Source organism: Hippopotamus amphibius, chromosome 1 (assembly GCF_030028045.1).
Source record: "Hippopotamus amphibius kiboko isolate mHipAmp2 chromosome 1, mHipAmp2.hap2, whole genome shotgun sequence".
Classification (NCBI taxonomy): domain Eukaryota; kingdom Metazoa; phylum Chordata; class Mammalia; order Artiodactyla; family Hippopotamidae; genus Hippopotamus; species Hippopotamus amphibius.
The window spans coordinates 9,615,486-9,636,788 of NC_080186.1; the positions used below are offsets into that span (position 1 = coordinate 9,615,486).

The window sequence follows — 21,303 nt, forward strand, 5'->3', positions numbered from 1 at the left end:
ACTGCAGAAGCTGGACACTGGCAAAGCCACGTGGTCTGCAGGATCCTGCCGTGTGGGTACCCGGAACCAGGAGGCAGAGCCCTTCTCTCCTGAGATGTCTCTCCGGTACTTTCTTGACGAGGCTGTGGTGCCAATGGACAAAGGAAAGATGTTGAAAGGTTCCAACTCATTTTCACAGAGCAGGCAAACATTGTGAGTTTGGAGCTAAGAGGCAATGCGCTGATAACTGGCAAAAACTCAAATGTCCTTCAGCAGCAGAAAGGATAAAAAGTTGTGATATATTTGTGTAATGGAATGTGATACCAGAAAGAAAATGAATGAATGGATACATACAACATGGAAGATACATACATCACAGTGTTCAATGGAAGATGCCAGAGGTAAAGGAACACTCTCTGCACAACTCCATTTATATAAAATTCAGAAACCAGCCAAATGAGTCTTGGCTGTTAAAGGAAGGACTGTGGTTCCCTCTGGTGGGTGTAGTAACTGGGGGAGAGGGTGGGATTGATGGGGAGAAGATGTCCTTTTTTTTAAAATAAATTTATTTATTTATTTATTTATTTATTTATTTATTTATTTTATTGGCTGTGTTGGGCCTTTTTTTGCTGTGCACGGGCTTTCTTTAGTTGCGGTGAGTGGGTGCTACTCTTCGTTGTGGTGCGCAGGCTCCTCATTGCCATAGCTTCTCTTGTTGCGGAGCACGGGCTCTAGGCGTGTGGGCTTCAGTAGTTGTGGCACATGGGCTCAATAGTTGTGGCTCACGGGCTCTAAAGCGCAGGCTCAGTAGTTGTAGCACACGGGCTTAGTTGCTCTGTGGCATGTGGGATCTTCCTGGAGCAGGGATCAAACCCGTGTCCCCTGCATTGGCAGGCGGATTCTCAACCACTGTGCCATCTAGGAAGCCCCGAGAAGATGTTCTTTATCCCGGTTTGGGTCCCGGTTACTTGGGTGTGTTTGTTTTGTGAAGAATTCTCAAGCTTATCCTTATGATTTAAGCACTTTTACATGTTCACATGTATGCATGTATTTATTTATTATAGCTCAGCAAAACTGACTTGATAAATGAGAGACCGTTTACACACCCATTTTCATTGCAGCGCTATTCACAATTCCTCAGTTAGGTTCTCTAAGTACCTCTTTCTTACAGGAGAGGAAACGGACATGCAGAGGACAGACATAAATTACCGAAGACCGCAGAGCCAGTAAGTGGAAAAGGCGGGATTCCACCCAGGTGGGCTGGCCTCTGAGGGGGTCCCTTTAACCTTGGGCTGAGCTGCCTTCCCGCAAGGGATTGGAGCATCAGAGTGGGGTCAGGACAGCCAACTGGAATAAGATGCACTTTGCCCACCCTGACCAGACGCCCAGGAGGAAAGCTGGCCCTGTGTCTCCTATTTTACAATTGAAAGATCAGGCCACAGATTCTTGTGCAGCCTGGACGAGACCCCTCCCTTGGTGCCCAGGTGCGGGTGCCATTTGGGCCTGATCTTTGCCGAGCCTTTGGGAAGCCCATCTCCCAAGACTCCTCCTGATGGGCAGAATTGGTTTTCCTGGTCCCTGTATTCCTTGGGAGGTAGGTCCCTCTGGCTCCCACTGGTCCACTTGTGTTAAGAAGCCAGGTCAGGTCACAAGTCAAAGTCAATGCAGAAAGAGTGGGAGGGAGGAGACAGCCCGTATGACTGGCTCAGGTCCTGCTGGCAGAAGTTCCTAAGCTCCTCATGGGCCTCGGGAATATGGTTGTTGCATGGCTGGTGCTTCTAGACACACCGTGCACCTTTTTCCTGGGGGTCTTTGTCTGGGCTGTCTTTGAGCACTTCCTCACCATGGGTGTCCCTTCTATTCTGCAACATCCTGCTGAGTTCTAATTTCTGCACTTCACGTTCCCCTACATGGTCACTTTGGTGAATTTGCACTCAGGCCCCGTCATGGGTTGGGGCTCTCTCTCTCTCTCTCTCTCTGTCCCTTGCCCCTCCATTCCCTCTTTCATTTGCCTTCTGTCTTGCTTTTCAGATTCCCCCAAGAAAGACAGACTTAGCAAAGAAGTGGGCTTCTATTTCTGCTGGTCCTGCATCCATGGACAGGTGTCGACTGTAAGAGATTGAGCATCTGAGGATGTTGGTATCGTGGTGGTCCTGGAATCAGGCCTTCATGGACACTGAGGGACAGACAACGGTCCCCTCTCTCTCTCTTTTGATATTTATTTATTTATTTGTGCCGGTCTTACTTGTGGCATGCGGGCTTCTTAGCTGTGGCATGCAAACTCTTAGTTGTGGCATGCATGTGAGATCTAGTTCCCTGACCAGGGATCAAACCCGGGCACCCAGCATTGGGAGCTCGGAGTCTTAAGCACTGTGCCACCAGGGAAGTCCCAAGAGATGATGGTCCTCTCTTTTGTATCTGCTATTCTATTTCTCTCCCTCTTCCCTTCCTATCCTTCCTCTCACCTACCCTCCCTCCTTTCCTTCCTTCAACAGCAAACATTTATTGAGTGTCAATCACTGGGCTCGTTTCTGAGGATTCCCAAACAATTCCAGCCCCAGCCCCAGCACCAAAACGGCTTAGAGCCTGACAGATGACAGAATGAACCTGCTTCAGCCACAGGGTCTTCCAGATCATGGTGCACAGGCGTTTCCCTCCTGCGTAGATTGCAAGCACGGAGAAGGCAGGGACCACCTTATCCATCTCTGCAAGCCCAGCCCCAAGCCCAGGGCCTGGCATCTAGCAAGTGCTTACTTACCATTTACTGATCAATCACCAGGGAATTCACCCAGCATTTCAGAGTGGCCACACCAGCTGGGCTCTATGCAGGGTTTGGGATTTGGGGTAGAATGGTACATGCCTAGAGCAGCAGATTTGGAAACAGTTTGGCATTGAATAAGAGGCAGGCGACTTAATTTAAGCCCAATGTCCCAACCCCGGGCAGAGACCTGATGGCCGCCAAAGAATTCACATGATGACCTGTGGGGAGAATAGCTGTTGAAGGAGGTGAGGAGGCCACGCTCAGCTCTGACAGCCACTCCCTGGCTGTGTGATCTTGGGCAATCTACTTCACCTCTCTGTTTCTTGGTTTCCTCATCTGTGAAGGGGGAACAATCACATTTCTTTCACCAGGTTGGTAAGAGGATCAAGATGACAGGTGATAAGGGCTAATTTGTTTGCTGATATATGGTAAATAAGTAAAATATGTTTCTGTGCTGCTAGAATGTTTCACCAGGAATACAGATGAATTTCAGAGACGTGAACAAGTCTAGTTTATAATTACATGAATGGTACTACCCCAAGGAGACAGGCTGAGAATGCGGTACTCACATCTCTCATATTAATCCCGGTCACACACTTTGCTGGAGGTCAGGTTGTCTCAAGCCAGTTGCTGCAATTCGTATGGAGTTACAGGCTAGTTCGAGGCCCTAGGACTGAAAATGAGGGCCTTGGATGTCCAAGTGGCCCAGAAAACCTGAGACCTTTCCAACTTTCAGTGTTTCTCCTCAAGAATAGCCCACAAGCCAAGCATCTGCTGATAACAGCTGTTTGCAAGAGGCTCTGAGATGGTCTGAGCTTGGCGTTGGAGGGTGAATTCGGCTCGTGACGTTCCATTCTGGTTCCCCCAGCACTGAGCCCTCCCAGGACAGACTGTCATCACAGGGTGACTGTGATGAGGATGATGATATCCAAGTGGTCACTTGGTTCCAGAAGACAGATAGATGTAGGAAGGACAAGAATTTTAAGGAGAAGGAGACAAAACCTAAAAGATTCTATAGCCCAGAAATCAGGTGCCTAATTTTGGTGTCAGACAACCATGGGTCTGAGCCCTGAATCTCCTCTTGCCAGTTGTGTGAACTAATGTCTCTGAGTCCCTATTTTCTCCTCTAAAAAATGAGGATAGCAAGAGATGCTTTTTTATAGACGTGAGGTGGGGATTGAAGGAGAAATGCATTTAAGGCACAAGGTACAGTGCTGGGCCCTTAGAAAGGACTCCATAAAAACAGATTGTTACTAGTATATATATCAAATCTCTGAAGAAAAAGATACAGCATTTCCTAAAATCATTATTGATTTAAAAGCTGTGATGAATGATTTCAGCCTTACTAAAAGATATAAGTACTAATATAACAAATGCTGTAGATTTTATTTTAAAGGGCAAACTCTGTTAGAATATTTTGTGAAAGAGTTTTAGGGACTTCCCTGGTGGTCCAGTGGTAAAAAATCCGCCTTCCAATGCAGGGGATTCGGGTTCAATACCTGGTCAGGGAACTAAGATCCCACCTGCCACGGGGTAACTGAGCCCACGCGCCACAACTACTGAGCTCATGCGCCTCAACTAGAGAGCCCGGGGTGCTGCAAACTACAGAGCCCACACACCCTGGAGCCTGCACGCTGCAACTAGAGAGAAAACCCATATGCCACAAATAGAGAGAAGCCTATGTGCTGCAACGAGAGAGCCTGCAATGAAGAGCCTGCGCTTGCTGCAGCAAAAGATCCCGCGTGCCTCAACGAAGATCCTGTGTGCTGCAACTAAGACCTGACACAGCCAAAAATAAATAGAGGACTGGGGCAGGGAGGGTGGGGGGACTCGGGGGGGGGGAGTCAAGGAAGGCAGGGAATATGGGGATATGTGTATAAAAACAGTTGATCGAACTTGGTGTACCCCCCAAAAAATAATAAATAAATAAATAAAATTTAAAATTTAAAAAAGAAAAAAAAAATAAATAAAAATAAAATAACTATTAAAAAAAAGAAAGAGTTTCAATATCCATCTAAAGTTCTGGATCTCAGGCTTTCCTAAACTACTGATGGTCCCATTTATACTACTACTAATACATTCTTATAAATAATGATACCAAAATATTATATTATATTATATTTATAACATTCTTATATATACACATAAATTTATGCAAATAATATGTTTATAATATAGAAATATGATATTTATATATGCAATATGTTTATAATATTTATATATAAATAATATGTCTTTATATTATAAATAATAATACATAATAATCTTCCTTACTTTCCTCTGTCCTAAATTATCAGCTCTGGTAAATGTGGACTCACTATTGGAAAAAAACAAACCAAACCAAATCTAACTTCCTGGCTGTATCTAGTGACCTTTCAGAATATCATGCTGAGAGACATTTATCACCACAGTAAACTGTTCAAAATCCCTGAAAGATTTACTCTTCTAGATGCTGGAAATGGATTCCTCAGATGTGGGCCAAGTGGTGGGGAAAGGAGGTCATCTACACTGCAGTGGCCACCTTGTTTCCTCCAGCTCAAGCAGGGAAGCAGTGGTTTTGTTGGGAGTTCCCTCCGAGAAGCCTAAGTCTTGGCAGTGGGGCAGTGGGGCTGCGGGAAAGTGGGGGCGAGGGTGGGGTCACCTCCATGGAGGGAAAGCACCGAAGCATCCCAGAGACCTGGGGCAAGGCCCAGTGGGTGTGAGCTGACACTCGCCGGGACCCACCAGTGACAGGCTCCATGTGGGTGGTTGCATCTAATTCCTAAGCCTCATCCTTGGGGACTGAAGGCTCCATTCTTCTGTTTTATAAATGAAGAGAACTGAAGCTCAGAGAAGGTTAATGCTCAAGATCTTTCAGTGAGTTGCTGCTAGTAGAGCTAAATCTTGAATTCAGATCTGCTGGATCCCAGAACCCAAGCTCTTTCCAGTTTAGTGGTTGAGAACACAAGTTCTGCATCTTCCTTGTGGATGGGCAAGGCACTTGGCCTTGGCATGCCTCACGTTCCCCATCTGTAAGATGGAACTGCTAATTGTGCCTGACTTAGAAGGGTCTCTGAGCAGCTTAAGCCAGTTCAATAATCCAAATCATTTGGACCAGTATTGGCATGTTGTAGGTGACTAATAAGTGTCAGCTCTTCTTACCATGGTCACAATTATCATCCTGTGCTGTTTCCTTTATGACAAAGACACATACTCCATGTGAGGTCCACGGAAGAGATGGTCCATTATGGTTGAAATGTATTTAGTACGTGAGATATGATACCATGTAACTATAGTTCATGAAATATTCAGATATTTTGCTTGTTTATAACTAGAGTGACCATATTAATTCAAAAACAATGGACTTTTCACATTTGGCCAGTATATAGCCCTTGTGCCCTCACTCCTTCCTCCTGAGCCCATGGCAGACACCCCAACTGATTCCATTAATCTTTCCTGTTGAACACAAATGAGACTTAAGGTTCTGTCATAACTCAGGGAGGCAAAGATGGTGCTGACCCAAGTGGTGAACCATCTTTGCCGTCTTGACTGGGCGCCAAAGAGAGCAAGGTTGCCAGCCAGCTGCCTTGGACGTTGGCTTTGATCAGCTCAGTGCCCAATCACTCAGCCCAAACGTGGGCTAGCGCTTTGGCAAATTCTTACCACTATTCAACCAAGAGCTTCTTGGAGGAAATTCTGAAAGCCCGACCCTTTACCTGGACACACCCTAGAGCCTGATGAGCCCTGTTTGCCTGCCTTTGAGGCAGATGAGAAACTGCAAAAACATCCTAGCATTTATAAGGGGCAGGGGTCATCTACATCCAGATAGATCCTAACCTCTCCTAATATCTCCCTCTCTTTCTCTTACCTCTAACAGGGGAATATATTTGAGAAGTTGGGGATTTGCTCCATACCCAGATTTACACGTTTTTTGCAAGACAGCGTGAGAATCAAGAAGGACTCTGGGCTTGTGGTAACCAACCTGCATTTTGGGACCATACCCTTGTGGCTGTTCCAGCCCAAGGTGGCCTCCCTCAGAGCCCAGCAAAGCATCTTCTTGCATGGAGGGGGCGCTGTATTAGGGAGCCTGGGTAAGATGCTCCCTGGTGGCTTTGCAAAGGAAGAGCCTCATCTACACGCGCAACTTTGCCCACACCTCCCATGGAACCTTGCTGGAGTCCCTCCAAGGAATCAGCAGTTGGAGATTTTTATAGGGAGCACAGACTAAGGGCTTTGGGCTCAAGTCAGCAGATGATGTGAAATAGTTCTTTTTTATACTATGATAGCTTTGGTCAAGGAGAGGGTGGTGAAGTGGCCGGGGGGTGGGGTGGAGCAATGGCGTTTATGGCCCTGCAGTGTTGACTCTTTGCTGCTCCCTCACCACTCACAGCATTGGCCAGTCCTGTCTGTTCTCACCCCACAATATGTCCCAAACCCATGCATTTCTCTCCGGCTTTGTGAGGCCACTGTGATCTGATGCCACTTTCTCTTGCCTGCAACCCTTTACTCTTGCATCCCAGCAACTGCTCTCCCCATGTCACCCCTGACTCACACAGTCTAACCCTCATCCAGCAGCCAGAAAGAACTCTAAAAAAAAATTTTTTTTTAAATTTTATTTTAAAAAATTAATTAATTAATTAATTGGCTGCTTTGGATCTTCGTTGCTGTGCACAGGCTTTTCTCTAGTTGCAGAGAGTGGGGGCTACTCTTCGTTGTGGTGCAAGGGCTTCTCATTGCGGTGGCATCTCCTTGCAGAGCATGAGCTCTAGGTGTGTGGGCTTCAGTAGTTGTGGCTCACAGGCTCTAGAGCGCAGGCTCAGTAGTTGTGGCGCATGGGTTTAGTTCCTCCGCAGCACGTAGGATCTTCCTGGATCAGGGATTGAACCCATGTCCCCAGCATTGACAGGTGGATTCTTAACCACTGTGCCACCAGGGAAGTCCAGCCAGAAAGAACTCTTAAAAATACAAGTCAGAACTTGTCAGTCTGTCAATGAAATCCTTCCTGTGGGTTTCCAGGGTCTTTAGGTAAAACCCCAAGTGCTCCCCATAGCTGGTGCTGGCCCTGCAGACCTCTCCGACCTGCTCACCTGGGTCTTCCGCCTCCCACAGCGGTTCACTCTGCTGCTGCCACGCAGCCCTTTCTTCTGTGCTTTGGACACACCAGGCTCCTTCTCACACTGAATGTCCTGCACTTGCTGTTCCTGAGGCCTGCAAAGTTGTCTCTCCTCCCACCCCTACTTTGCAGGACTGGTGACCCCTTCTTCATTCTTCCAGCCTGATCTCAAATGTCCCTCCGCAGAGTGGGCTCCCTGGACATCTTACCTAAAGAACTCGCCCCACCCACTCTAGTGTCCTACCCTATGCCCGGCCCCCATCTCCATCCCTGACGTCATCCTTTAAAATTTCCTTTACGGCACTTGTCACAACCTGAACTTATCTCATTCCTCCGGGTGTTTCCTTCTTTACTGTCTACCGTCTCCAAATAAAAGTGGAAATTCCAAGCGTGCAAGAAAGACACCTCTTTCGCCTGTTGCAGGATCCCCAGGGCCAGGCCTGTGGTTTTATTTTTTGAACGAATGTATGAGCACATGAATACATACATGGATGGATGGATGGACAGATAATTGGGTGAAAGGATATGAACCAACAAACAGATGGATGGATGGAGGGTGGCCGCACAGGAGAAATTTTTTTTTAATTAATTTTTATTGGAGTACAGTTGATTTACAATGTTGTGTTAGCGTCTTGCTGTACACCAAAGTGAATCAGTCATATGTATACATATATCCCCTCTTTGTTTAGATTTCCTTCCCACTTAGGTCACCCCAGAGCACTGAGTAGAGTTTCCTGTGCTGTACAGTAGGTTCTCATTAGTTGTCTGTTTTATACATAGTTGTGTATATATGTCAATCCCAATCTCCCAATTCGTCCCACCGCCCTTCCCCTCTTGGTAACCGTAAGTTTGTTCTCTACTTCTGGGTCTCTATTATTGCACAGGAGAAAATGTGCCCATGTGAAGAGTGGGCTGTTCCGGTTACATGTTCCCTGAGATTAGGGTGCACTGCCACCTGGTGGTGAAAATCCAATATCTGAATTTGCTGCCCTGAAGCTGTTAAATTATGAATACGGTTCCATCTACCGGCCCCACCCTTGTCCGAGATGACTCTTCCCTTTCAGAGGCCCTGGGGAGCACCCCCTTTGTTGGCTGAGTCTGTTCCCCCCTTCTGTGGAGGGATGACGTTATTTCCAAAAGTAAAACCAGGGCTCACTCAGCAAATATTTCCTGAGCACCTACTTAGTGTCAAATCCTCTTCGAGGTACAGGGGACACGGAGGAGAGCAAGAGAGGTCCTCACTGGAGCTGACTCAAACAAGGCGGCCGGACAGTGAAACAAACGAGTAGGGTAATTGCACATCGTGGTAGCCCAGGACGAGGGAGCAGAGAAGGACTCAGGGAGCAGATTCAGTTTTTTCCTATCAGAGGAAGCCTCTCCAGGAAGCCAAAGTCTGAGCCCAGGCTCAACCGAAGAGGAGGAGGCGGCCCTACAGAGGCTGGAAAAGAGTGCTTCAAGCCGGGCGGGAATGGAGTGAGGCGGGTGAGGCACCCTCCTCGGGCTCCGCATGTAAAGGGGTGCCCCAAACGGCAGTAAATCCAGATACGTGTATTTTTATGCAATATTAAAAAACCAGTATTAATTCAGAAAACTAAGATGAACAACATGCCAATGTTTATATCAAGGCAGGATCCAACAGGGCCAGGGGAGCTGTGCACAAGCAAAGGAGGATTCTATTTAAAATTTCGATACGTTGTTCATCGCAGATATTTCTGGCATTCATTTTGATGCCTGAACATATTGCACCAACGTGTTATTTATCTTGGTTACCGAGCGTTTTGACGTTCCCTTAGTTGTGTGCCCAAGGCGAGTGTCTTGCTTGCCTCACTCTAGTCCCAGCCCTGTTAAGGGACAGCAAGTGCAAAAGCTCGGGTCCTTGAGAGAAAGAAGAGTGCCAGGGCCACAGAAAAGAGGAAGGTCAGTAGGACCAGATTGTGGCCAGCAGTGGTCTCCACTCTGGCTGCGTGTGCTTTAAGATCACCCAGGGAGGGACTTCCCTGGTGGTGCAGTGGCTACGAATTCACCTGCCAATGCAGGGGATGTGGGTTTGAGCCCTGGGCCGGGAAAATCCCACATGCTGCAGAGCAACTAAGCCTGTGTGCCACAACTATGGAGCCTGTGCTCTAGAGTTCTTGAGCCACAGCTACTGAGCCTGAGTGCCACAACTACTGAAGCCTGTGCGCCTAGAGCCCATGCTCCATTACAAGAGAAGCTACCGCAATGAGAAGCCCACGCACTGCAATGAAGAGTAGCCCCCGCTTGCCGCAACTAGAGAAAGCCTGCACGCAGCAGCAAAGACCCAACACAGCCAAAAAGAAAAAAAAAAAAAAATCACCTGGAGGCTTAAACGTCATACTACATCCAGGTCCTACCCCAGGCCAACTGTCAATCTGACTCGTTTTGACCCTTCTGTCACCTTCCCCAAACCGTGTTAACAGAGCAGGTACCCACAGCACTGCTGCTTCTCTCTGCTAGATGGTCATTCACCACCTTGCCTGGTGGATTTGAGAAATCCTGTCGTCCGTGCTCCCATCCTAGAGATTCTGATTTGGTTGGTCTGGGACTCAGCCTGGGCATCAGGGTGTGTAGAACCTCCCTAGTACTTTTGTGAACAGCCAGGGTTGAGAACTGCAGAGTTAGACCCAGTTTATTTGGTACAGATTCTGTGTCTGGCACTGTGCCCGTACGGTCAACGTGTCAAGGATCAGGGGCCTGCTCCCTGAGAACCTCAGATGTACTGCTCGACTCATAGAAATGGCCCATCCAACCACTGCTTACTTCTTAATAACATCTATACACATATATAATTATTATTCACATTTCAGGGCAGACACACCCACCTTCCCTCGTCTTGGCTTTGTTGGTTTCGAATCACCTAGCCTTCTAGTTCCTGACTTTCCGCTTCTGTGAAAGAAAACATTGCAGGGCTTCTTAGGTGGCACAGTGGTTAAGAATCTGCCTGCCAACGCAGAGGACATGGGTTCCATCCCTGCTCCAGGAAGATCCCACATGCCGTGGAACAACTAAGCCCATGTGCCACAACAATTGAGCCTGTGCTTTAGAGCCCGTGAGCCACAACTATTGAGCCCATGTGCTGCAACTACTGAAGCCCACGAGCCTAGAGCCCATGCTCCACAACAAAAGAAGCCACGGCAACGAGGAGCCCCCACTCACCGCAACAAAAGAAAGCCTGCGCACAACAAAAAAAGACCCAACAAAGCCAATAAAAAAATAAATAAATAAATATATGAAAAAAAAAAAGGAAAAAAAAAAAGAAAACATTGCTGCTGGGGAGCCCCAAGCGGGTTCTGAGCCGCGACATCCAGGAGATTGGGGTGGATTCAGCTGTCTGACTTGGCTTTGCATGTTGCCCAGGCAGAGCTGACCAGTCACTTCAGAGGAGCCAAGAACAGGAAGAAAGGGGAGATGTCACACCCAGTGCCAACGTTGTTGGCAGCTCTTCCTGGGGGCTGGGGAGCTGTGCCGGCCCCTGTGGGCCACCAGCCTCCCTATGGGCTGCTCACGGGTGGCTGCTGCTCTGTCGGTTTTGTCTTGCAGACATGTACCGCAGCCTGTGTGGTTTCCTTTTTTTAGATTTATTTATTTATTTGTTTATTTATTTATGTATCTATCTATCTATCTATCTATCTATCTATCTATCTATCTATATTCGGCTGCATTGGGTCTTCATTGCTGCGCACAGGCTTTCTCTAGTTGCGGCGAGCAGGGGCTGCTCTTGGTTGTGATGGGTGGACTTCTCAGTGAGGTGGCTTCTCTTGTTGCGGAGCACGGGCTCTAGGCGCACAGGCTTTGTAGTTTTGGCACACAGGCTTAGTTGCTCCAAGGCATGTGGGATCTTCCTGGCCCAGGGATTGAACCTGTGTCCCCTGCATTGGCAGGCAGACTCTTAACCACTGCACCACCAGGGAAGCCCCTGTGTGGTTTTCTATCCCAGGGGACTAACTCTGCTGCTATCGGTTGGGTGAGTTGCTAGAGAAAGTCTGTGGGTGTTACCGGGTGGCAAAAGGTAGGGGTGAGGCCCCAGATGATTTGCAGAACAGCGGGAGGGGTCCGAACCCCCGAGAGGCACTCTTGCACATGTGTCCACGGAGACAGGCACAGCGTTGTTCAAAACAGCCCAAACCCGAAACAACCCACATGCCCATTGACAGGGAGTGTGGGAATCAACTGTGGCAAAGTCAGTGTTGTATTACACAGTCATTACAGCGTTATAGGATATGACATAGCCATTCAAATAAGTATTGGAACGCACACTATAATGTGGATGAATCTTGGCAATATAAAATTTAGTGAAAAAATTTTCAAAAAATTACATAAAGCCAGATACTCTGTCCATAAAATTAAAAGCAATTAAAATCACAATAATACTTATAAGGAATATACATAAACACAAAGAAACTATGTAAAAAAGAAAGAAAAGGAGTGATGAATCTAGGATGCAAGGTAACCGCTCCCTCAGATGGGGGAGGCAGTGAGATGGGATGGCGGTGGGGGTATTACAGGGTTGGCTGAAGGTTCTGGTCAAGGCGTTGGCTATTGTTTAGGTGACGATGCTGCAGGTGCTTTTTGCATTGTTGAAACTAATAACCAATGGACTTATGAACTAACTAGCTAATTAGTTAACTGCTGGCCATGCAAGGACCAACGTTGGGAGCATCTCAAGAAAGCCACCAGTCAGGGCACCTGAGGTTCTTTGAAAACAGGAGGAGGTTGCTTTTGAATGGATGGAGGGGGCCGTGGGGGCCACTCACTAGAATTCTGGTTCTTAATCTAACAGATCACAACAAGTCACAGGGAAACAGTTTAAAGAAGGCAAGTGAGAGAAATGGAAAACGGCCCCTTTAGATTCAACCTCTAGAAAAAGCCCCCTCATACAACTTACTTAAGGCAACTTCCTTAACATTCCTGGTTTTCTTTTCTTTCTTTTTAAAAAAAATTATTTATGTGTTTATGTATTTATTTATTTATTTTTGTCTGTGTTGGGTCATTGCTACTGTGTGAGAGGCTTTCTCTAGTTGCGGTGAGCAGGGGCTACTTTTTGTTGCTATGCACAGGCTTCTCAGTGCGGGGGCTTCTCTGTTGCAGAGCACAGGCCCTAGGCACTTGGGCTTCAGTAGTTGCAGCACACAGGCTCAGTAGTTGTAGCTTGAAGGCTCTAGAGCACAGGCTGAGTAGTTGTGGTGTATGGGCTTAGTTGCTCCGGGGCATATGGGATCTTCCCGGCCCAGGGATGGAACCCCTGTTGCCTGCATTGGCAGGTGGATTCTTAACCACTGTGCCACCAAGGCAGTCCCAGCATCTCTGGTTTTCTTGATGAGATCAAAGAAGACGGCATCTTTCCTGTGATCATTAACATACCTCCCAGCCGACTGAGCCTTGTGTCTGAAATTCCACCATTAGAGTTTCCACTAGACTCTACACCTCTGAAAGCCTTTGTGATAATAAAAACATCCCTTGAACACATAAAGGTGTTAATAAGCACCTCCATTAATACCTTGTAGGGAATTGCTGAGGATATCATTATTCTAGATAGTTCAAAAGACCTAGCATGCAGGCCAGACTGGTTTTGATAGATAGGCTGGTGGAGAAAGAAAGGCAGGTAAGTTTCTTCAGGCTGCCAGGGGGCTGCAGGTGGACGGTGCCTGGGAGGAAATGCCCCGAGAACACTGTAAGGGGGGAAATGGTCAGGGTCTGGGTGCCTCCTGATTCCTCATCAAGATGTAATGGGATTTCCTAAGTAAGCTTCTGGAAAGACTGGTCTTTCTTTTTCTGTTTTAATTAAGAAAATTTTTTGGCTGCATTGGGTCTTTGTTGCTGCAGATGGGCTTTCTCTAGTTGTGGTGAGCGAGGGGTACTCTTCGTTGAGGTGCTTCTCAGTGAGGTAGCTTCTCTTGTTGCGGAGCACCAGCTCTAGGTACGTGGGCTTCAGCAATTGCAGCATGCGGGCTCTGGGGCTTCAGTAATTGTGACTTGGGGACTCTAGAGCGCGAGCTCAGTAGTTGTGGCGCCTGGGCTTAGTTGCTCCTCGGTATGTGGGATCTTCCCCGATCAGGGCTCAAACCCGTGTCCCCTGCATTGACAGGTGGATTCTTAACCACTGCACCACCAGGGATGTCCCAAAGGGTTGGTTTTCAACCGTTTGGTTCTGCAGAGCCTCCAGCCCTGTGGTGGGTTGGCAAGAGTGAGTCCAAGGAGGCGTGGGCATTTTTGCTTTCCATTCTGCAAATAGAAAGCATATGCTGTTTGCTATTTTTTTCATAACATCAGGTTCATATGTTTAACATTCAATGAGTCATAGTCACTTCTAGACATGGCAAAACGGAAGCTGAAATTTGTGCTTGCTGCTTAAAGGAGCTGGGGCCATCTCACTGTGAGGACTCTACAGAGGAGCATGTGTTTTGCCTGAGTTTATGTGGGAACCCATGTTGATAACATTGAATTATTGGTCAATATATTGCTTATTGAGGAAATGTGCAAAGTTACAAGCCATCAACCAAACCCTGTTCTTAGAGATGATGCATGAGAACAAGTTTTACAGGAAATAAAATTCAAGTTCAAATAGAATGCAGTGGTTTTCAAATTGGGTTCGTTAGAGCACCAGGGTTCCCCTCATTGTCTCAGAGGTGGGCATGGAGGTCAAAGAAGAGGAAGGAGTGGGGGATTCAGGTCCCTTACCTTTGGTCAAAACCAGATCAACTACATTTACTTATTTTATTTGGTGAAGCTCCTGGTATCGTTTTAATAAAAAAGTAATAATTTTGTTGTTCTCATGTAGTTTGAAAGCCACTACTCTAAGGTGTCATTTTTCCTTATGAAATTCTCAATTAAATCTGACAAGTAGAATATATGCTTTGATGCCTTTAAGTGACAGGTTGTAAGAACAGAAAAGACAACTAACAACAACCTCAGATAAAAATTTAGGATAGCAACCATATTTTAAATAAGGTCTCTAATCCAAGCAGTTTAGCCAAACTGTTTCTTTTTTAAAATTTCTTTTTCCTTTCTATTATTCCAATCTTGATTCAGGAATTACTATTCGTGATTGTGTTTTACTGTTTTTAGAAGATTATCCCCCAGCAGCTTTAATGAACTATAATGATATGCGACATTGTGTAAAGTTTAGGAGTACAACATGTTGATTTGATATACTTGTATCCTGCAAAATGACTGCCATCACATCACATAATTACCATTTCTTTTTTTGTGATGAGAACCTTTCAGATCTACTCTCTTAGCAACTTTCAAGTATATAATATACTTGAAATATCTTTGAAATATACTTGAAAGTATAACAATATATTGTTAATATAGTGTGGTCACCACACTATATATACCTCAAATCCCCAAAACTTGTTAATCTTATACCTGGAAGTTTGTACCCTTTGACCAACATCTCCTCGTTTCCCTCACCACCCCCAGCCCCTGGTAACCACCACTCAACTCTCTGCCTCTCTGAGTTTTGGCTTATTTAGATTCTACATACAAATGATATCCTACAGTATTTGTCTTTCTCTGTCTGAGTTATTTGACTCAGCTTAAGGTCCTTGTTTCATCCAAGTTGCAAATGGCAGGATTTCCTTCTTTCTTGTGGATAAGTAGGCCACTTTATATGGAATATCTAGAAGTTCATTTTTTAAAGCTCTTTATTGGAATATAATTGCTTTACACTGTTGTGCCAGTTTTTGCTGTACAACAAAGTGAATCAGCTGTATTTATACATATATCCCCATATCGCCTCCCTCCCGCGACTCCTTCACACCTTCCCTATCCCACCCCTCTAAGTCATCACCCATCATCAAGTTGATCTCTGTGTGTTATGCAACAGCTTCCCACTAGCTATCTGTTTTACAGTTGGTAGTGTGTATATGTCAATGCTACTCTTTCACTCCGTCCCAGCTTCCCTTTCATCCCCCACTCCATGTCCTCAATTCTGTTCTCTTCATCTGCATCTTTATTCTTGCCCTGTCACTGGGTTCTTCAGTACCATTTTTTTAGATTCCATATATATGAGTTAGCATATGGTGTTTGTTTTTCTCTTTTTGGTTTACTTCACTCTGTGTGACAGACTCTAGGTCCATCTACCTCACTACAAATAACTCAGTTTCATTCCTTTTTATGGCTGAGTAATATTCCATTGTATATATGTGCCACATCTTTTTTATCCATAGAAGTTCATTTTAAAGTTCCTTCTCTTTGCCCTTGAATTTCTGTGAAAGACACAATTTGGGGGCTTAGACCCACCCCTGGGCTGCTAGCACCTGGGTGCTCCACAGCCACAGCTGTGTCTATTTCCTGTCTGCTTATCTTCTCTACACCTTCGCCATCAGAACACCTCCTAACCCCTTCCCTCCTGAGTCACTGGTGACAACAAACCTTGGTCATTAGACTTCTTAAAAAAAAAATTCTGCCTGAAAGAAACTTCCCCTTGGCTTTCACTTTGGTTTCTCTATCCCTTTCTCTCCTGATAGCAGTAGCTTCTTTTACCTTTCCTGGCATCACTGGTTGTTTTGCTTCCAATGTGAGTAGCTTTCTAAGTTGCACAATCTTGTATGGAGTGTCTCCATCTGTGGGAAGCAGACAGAGCGTAGTGTTGGAGTCAAGAATCCCTGCCTGCAAGACTAAGGGAGGGTTCTTCACATCCTCATATGCAAAAAATGGGGATAAAAGTCCTTTCCTCAGAGGGTCATTCTGAGGATTTAATCAGAGACAGCATTGCAAGGGGAAGTGGAGGACACAGTTAATACGGCTCCCCAGCGACCCCTGTTCACACAGGTATGCTTCTGTTCACTGCTTACTCCTCAGGTACAGCAAGCTTCCTGATCACCATCACCATGCCATTTTCTGTGCCTGCCTGAAAGCCTCTGTTCACTTCCTGAAGGCCCTGCAAATGTACGGGGTGGATCCCTCTTGGGTTGTGATCTGCGGAGACAGTATTGGGTCAGGGATTGTGACCTTGACCTCTCAGAACTTGGTGGGCAGATCTTACTTTCCTTGGATCCTGGCCCAGGTCCTGATTTATCCCATTGTCTAACTCATCAATTTTCAGCAGAAGCAACATGTCCCGTTCCTCACCCGGAAGTTCATGATGACTTGCGTGTTTAAGTGTCTGCTTAACAACTTCTCTCTTGGGTTGCCATCTTGAGTGGTGCTTTTATTCCCCTGGAAATCTGGAAGAAGTACAGGAAGTGGGTCAGCTTGGACAACATACCCAAGAGATTCAAGAAGACAGGCTACCGATCCTTGTTTCCTGCCCCTTTCAATGAGGATACCTATCTAGAAAACAAACATTTGTTGGATGTGAAAAATTCACCCCTCATAATGGACAACGAGACCATTGCCCAGCTTCCTGAGCCCTTCCTGGTGAGCTGTGCATATGACATCCTCCGTGATGACATCTTGCTCTATAAGAAGTACTTAGAGGACCAGGGGGTCCCCATGACGTGGTACCACGTGGAGGATGGCTTTCATGGATCTCTGATATTCTTTGATAAGAAGCCTTTCCCTTTCCCATGCTCCCTGAAATTGTGAATGCTGTAGTCAGTTATATAAAGAGCATACTGTCACCATGGGGCCCCAAGTAGGGCATAGCAAGTATAGACCCTACTACAAGCCATGTCCTTTGATGAATAGTATTTTATTGATTAAGGAGATTCTAAGTCAGCGCTTACGCTGCAGGGGAAGGAGAAGTAAGCTAAGAATAGTCTTGCCTGGTGTTTGAGAAAATCCAAACTATATTTCCTTTTTTGTGCCAACAGTGTTCAATTCTGGATCAAGCATCGTTCTCTAAGATTCTCATTCAGGTGAAATAAATATTCTGTAGAGAAAAAAAGCCTTTAAAATGTCTCCAACCTCTAACACACAAGGCCTCTGCAGAATGAATGCCAACACTTGGCCATACTGTCCATGATGAGTCTATACCCTTAATGCTGAAATATTGCTTGGGGCCAATGTCCCTGTTGGAGGAGGGGCTCCTAATTTTTCCTGGGGCTAAAGGTCACCAGCCAAATTCCAACAGATTGGTTCTAGTTGGCCTGAAAAATGCTGTTGCAATGGACCTCTGCCCTAAATATAGCCACAGTTGGGCTGGACTAAAGGCAGGTTTCAGAGGAGATCATAGGAAAGGGAGATGTGAGAAGCAAGAGGAAGGCAATGAGGAAAGGGGTGGGCTCTGGGGGCTGGGGGCTCTTCTTGGGCTCAAGTTTTTGATTTGAATTCCAAAATTAGATCACTGGCTACCAAGAGGCAGGGTCTCAGAGCCAGGGCTGTCTTGGGAATCTCTGGATGCTATCTGGAATATGGAAACTGCATTCCCTGAAGCAGTAAGGTGTCAGCCTTCTTTCTTTGGTGAGCTTATATATGGGTCCCACTTTTACCAAGTACCTGGCCTTCACTTAGCCCACACCACTTTCTCTGCTCACAGGGAAAAGGAAGAGACTATTTGTATTGCATGCTGGGGCAGTCCACATTAGTTTTTGGATTGGGCCCATGTTTGCTAGATACATCTGTAGCAGCACTGGGCCTTCCTGCTGCCTAGTCCTACCCAAGTGCTAAAGTTGGAGGACCTCTCTTCTCTGCAACCATAGCATCTCTTGATGCCGAAGACCTAACGTATGACTGATGGAGGAGGGAGCCTTACAGGTGTCTTGGATCCTTGCGAAGAGGGCAGATATCTACATAGGCAGCTTGGAGTGGGATCCTGGGAGCACCCACAGGCATCATGACCTATGTGTTATATGCAAGCAGCTTTGATGGAAAAATGTGTTAATTATCTATTGCTGTGTAACAACACTACCATGAACTAACTGGCTTAAAACAACACACATTTATTATCTCACAGTTTCTGTGGGTCAGGAGTCTGAGAATAGCTTAGCTGCAATCAAAGTGTTGGGGCTGTCATTTCATCTGAGGCTTGACTGGGGCAGGATCTACATCCAAGCTCAGTCACGTTGTTTGCTGAATTCAGTTTCTTGAAGTTGTAGACTGAGAGCTTCAGTTTCTTGTTAGCTGTTGTCCAGAGGCCACTATTGGCTTCTAGAAGCCACTCACTGTTTTTTTTTTTGTATGTGAGGTTTCTCCAAATGGCTGCTTTCTTCCTTAAAGTGAGCAAAGGAGAAAGACTTAAGCAAGCTAGCCACTAAAATCTAAAGTAATGTAATCACAAATGTAATCACATATGTGCTGTCACCTTTGCCTTATTCTGTTAATTAGAAGCAAATCACAGGTCTTGCCCACACAAGGGGATCACACAAGCATGTGAGCACTAGGGGGTGGAGATCTTGGGGGCCACCAGAGAGTCTGTCCACCATGAAAGGTGTCTCCAGAAGGGGTTGGGAAGAACAACTTATCTGTCTAAGAAATACAGGATGGTCTGCAGCCATTGGCTTGACTTTCTGGAGCTAGTTAGTGATGACAGTTCTGGCTGTATCTTGAGACTTTTCCTCACAGGGTCCCCCAGGAGAGGTCCTCTCATCTCTTGCCTGTCCTAACTCCCACCACATCACCATCATCTGATTTCCCCAGGAGGCAGTCATCTGGACCTTCCTCTAGTCTCTTCCGCATCTATTTTTATGATAAACTTGTATACACTCAGGTCTTGTATTAGTCAGGGTCCAATCAGGAGAAGGAAATCATACCACTAGTCTTCTTTTTTCTTTCCCAAGTCTTTATTAGCCTCAAGTACAATAAAATCTTCTGAAGACATTTTCTGCCTTCAAGAATCTACCTAAAAATTATATCCAGGAACACTTACAGGAAACGGTGGACACACAAAGTATCCAGACAGCTAAATGTATCACAATAGAAGACTTGATAAGGAGAAAGTCAAGATTATTGATTTTTTTAAGGGCTGATAACCATAAGATGGTTTTCTCCATCTGTGACTCTATTTCTCTTTTGTAGATAAGTTCGTTTGCAGCATTCTTTTTTAGATTCCACATATAAGTGGTATCATATGATATTTGTCTTTGTCTGACTTAGTTCACTCAATATGACAATCTCTATGTCCATCCATGTTGCTGCAAATGGCATTATTTCGTTCTTTTTTATGCTGAGTAATATTCCATTGTATATATGTACCACATCTTCTTTATCCATTCCTCTGTTGATGGACATTGAGGTTGATTCCATGTCCTGGCTATTGTAAATAGTGCTGCAATGAATATTGGAGTGAATGTATCTTTTCGAATATGATTTTCTCTGGGTCTATGACCAGGAGTGGGATTGTTGGATCATATGGCAACTCTATTTTTAGTTTTTTAAGGAACCTCCATAGTGTTGTCTATAGTGGCTGCACCAATTTACATTCCCACCAACAGTGTAGGAGGGTTCCCTTTTCCCCACACCCTCGCCAGCATTTGCTGTTTGTAGATTTTTTTTTTTTGGGGGGGGTACACCAGGTTCAATCAACTGTTTTTATACACATATCCCCATATTCCCTCCCTTCCTTGACGCCCCCCCCCTCGAGTCCCCCCCACCCTCCCTGCCCCGGTCCTCTAAGGCATCTTCCATCCTTGAGTTGGACTCCCTTTGTTAGACAACAACTTCCCACTGACTATTTTACAGTTGGTAGTATATATATGTCTGTGCTACTCTCTCGCTTCGTCTCAGTTTCCCCTTCATCCCCCACCCCCTCCCATACCTCGAGTTCTCCAGTCCATTCTCTGTATCTGCTTCCTTGTTCTTGTCACTGAGTTCATCAGTACCATTTTTAGATTCCGTATATGTGAGTTAGCATACAATATTTGTCCTTCTCTTTCTGACTTACTTCACTCTGTATGACAGATTGTAGTTCTATCCACCTCATTACATATAGCTCCATCTCATCCCTTTTTATAGCTGAGTAATATTCCATTGTATATATATGCCACATCTTCTGTATCCATTCATTTGTTGATGGGCATTTAGGTTGCTTCCATGTCCTGGCTATTGTAAAGAGTGCTGCAATAAACATTATGGTACAAGTTTCTTTTGGGATTATGGTTTTCTTTGGGTATATGCCCAGGAGTGGGATTACTGGATCATATGGTAGTTCTATTTGTAGTTTTTTAAGGAACCTCCAAACTGTTTTCCATAGTGGCTGTATCAACTTACAGTCCCACCAACAGTGCAGGAGAGTTCCCTTTTCTCCACACCCTCTCCAACATTTGTTGTTTCCAGACGTTGTGATGATGGCCATTCTGATTGGTGTGAGGTGATACCTCATTGTGGCTTTGACTTGCATTTCTCTGATGATTAGTGATGTTGAGCATCTTTTCATGTGTTTGTTGGCCATCTGTATGTCTTCTTTGGAGAAATGTCTATTTAGGTCTTCTGCCCATTTGTGGATTGGGTTATTTGCTTTTTTGGTATGAAGCTGCATGAGCTGCTTGTATATTTTGGAGGTTAATCCTTTGTCCGTCGTTTCATAGGCAATTATTTTTTCCCATTCTGAGGGTTGCCTTTTAGTCTTGTT

General features: G+C 45.6%; 1 protein-coding gene across 1 annotated transcript; it reads left to right on the plus strand.

Moving 5' to 3' along the window:
* Positions 1-1,733: 1,733 nt before the first annotated feature.
* Positions 1,734-17,434, plus strand: AADACL4 (arylacetamide deacetylase like 4). The gene is given in 6 exon segments (XM_057731610.1): positions 1,734-1,901; positions 6,597-6,810; positions 11,391-11,394; positions 16,626-16,971; positions 16,974-17,373; positions 17,376-17,434. Coding segments are annotated over 6 exon segments (1,191 nt in total).
* Positions 17,435-21,303: the final 3,869 nt, after the last annotated feature.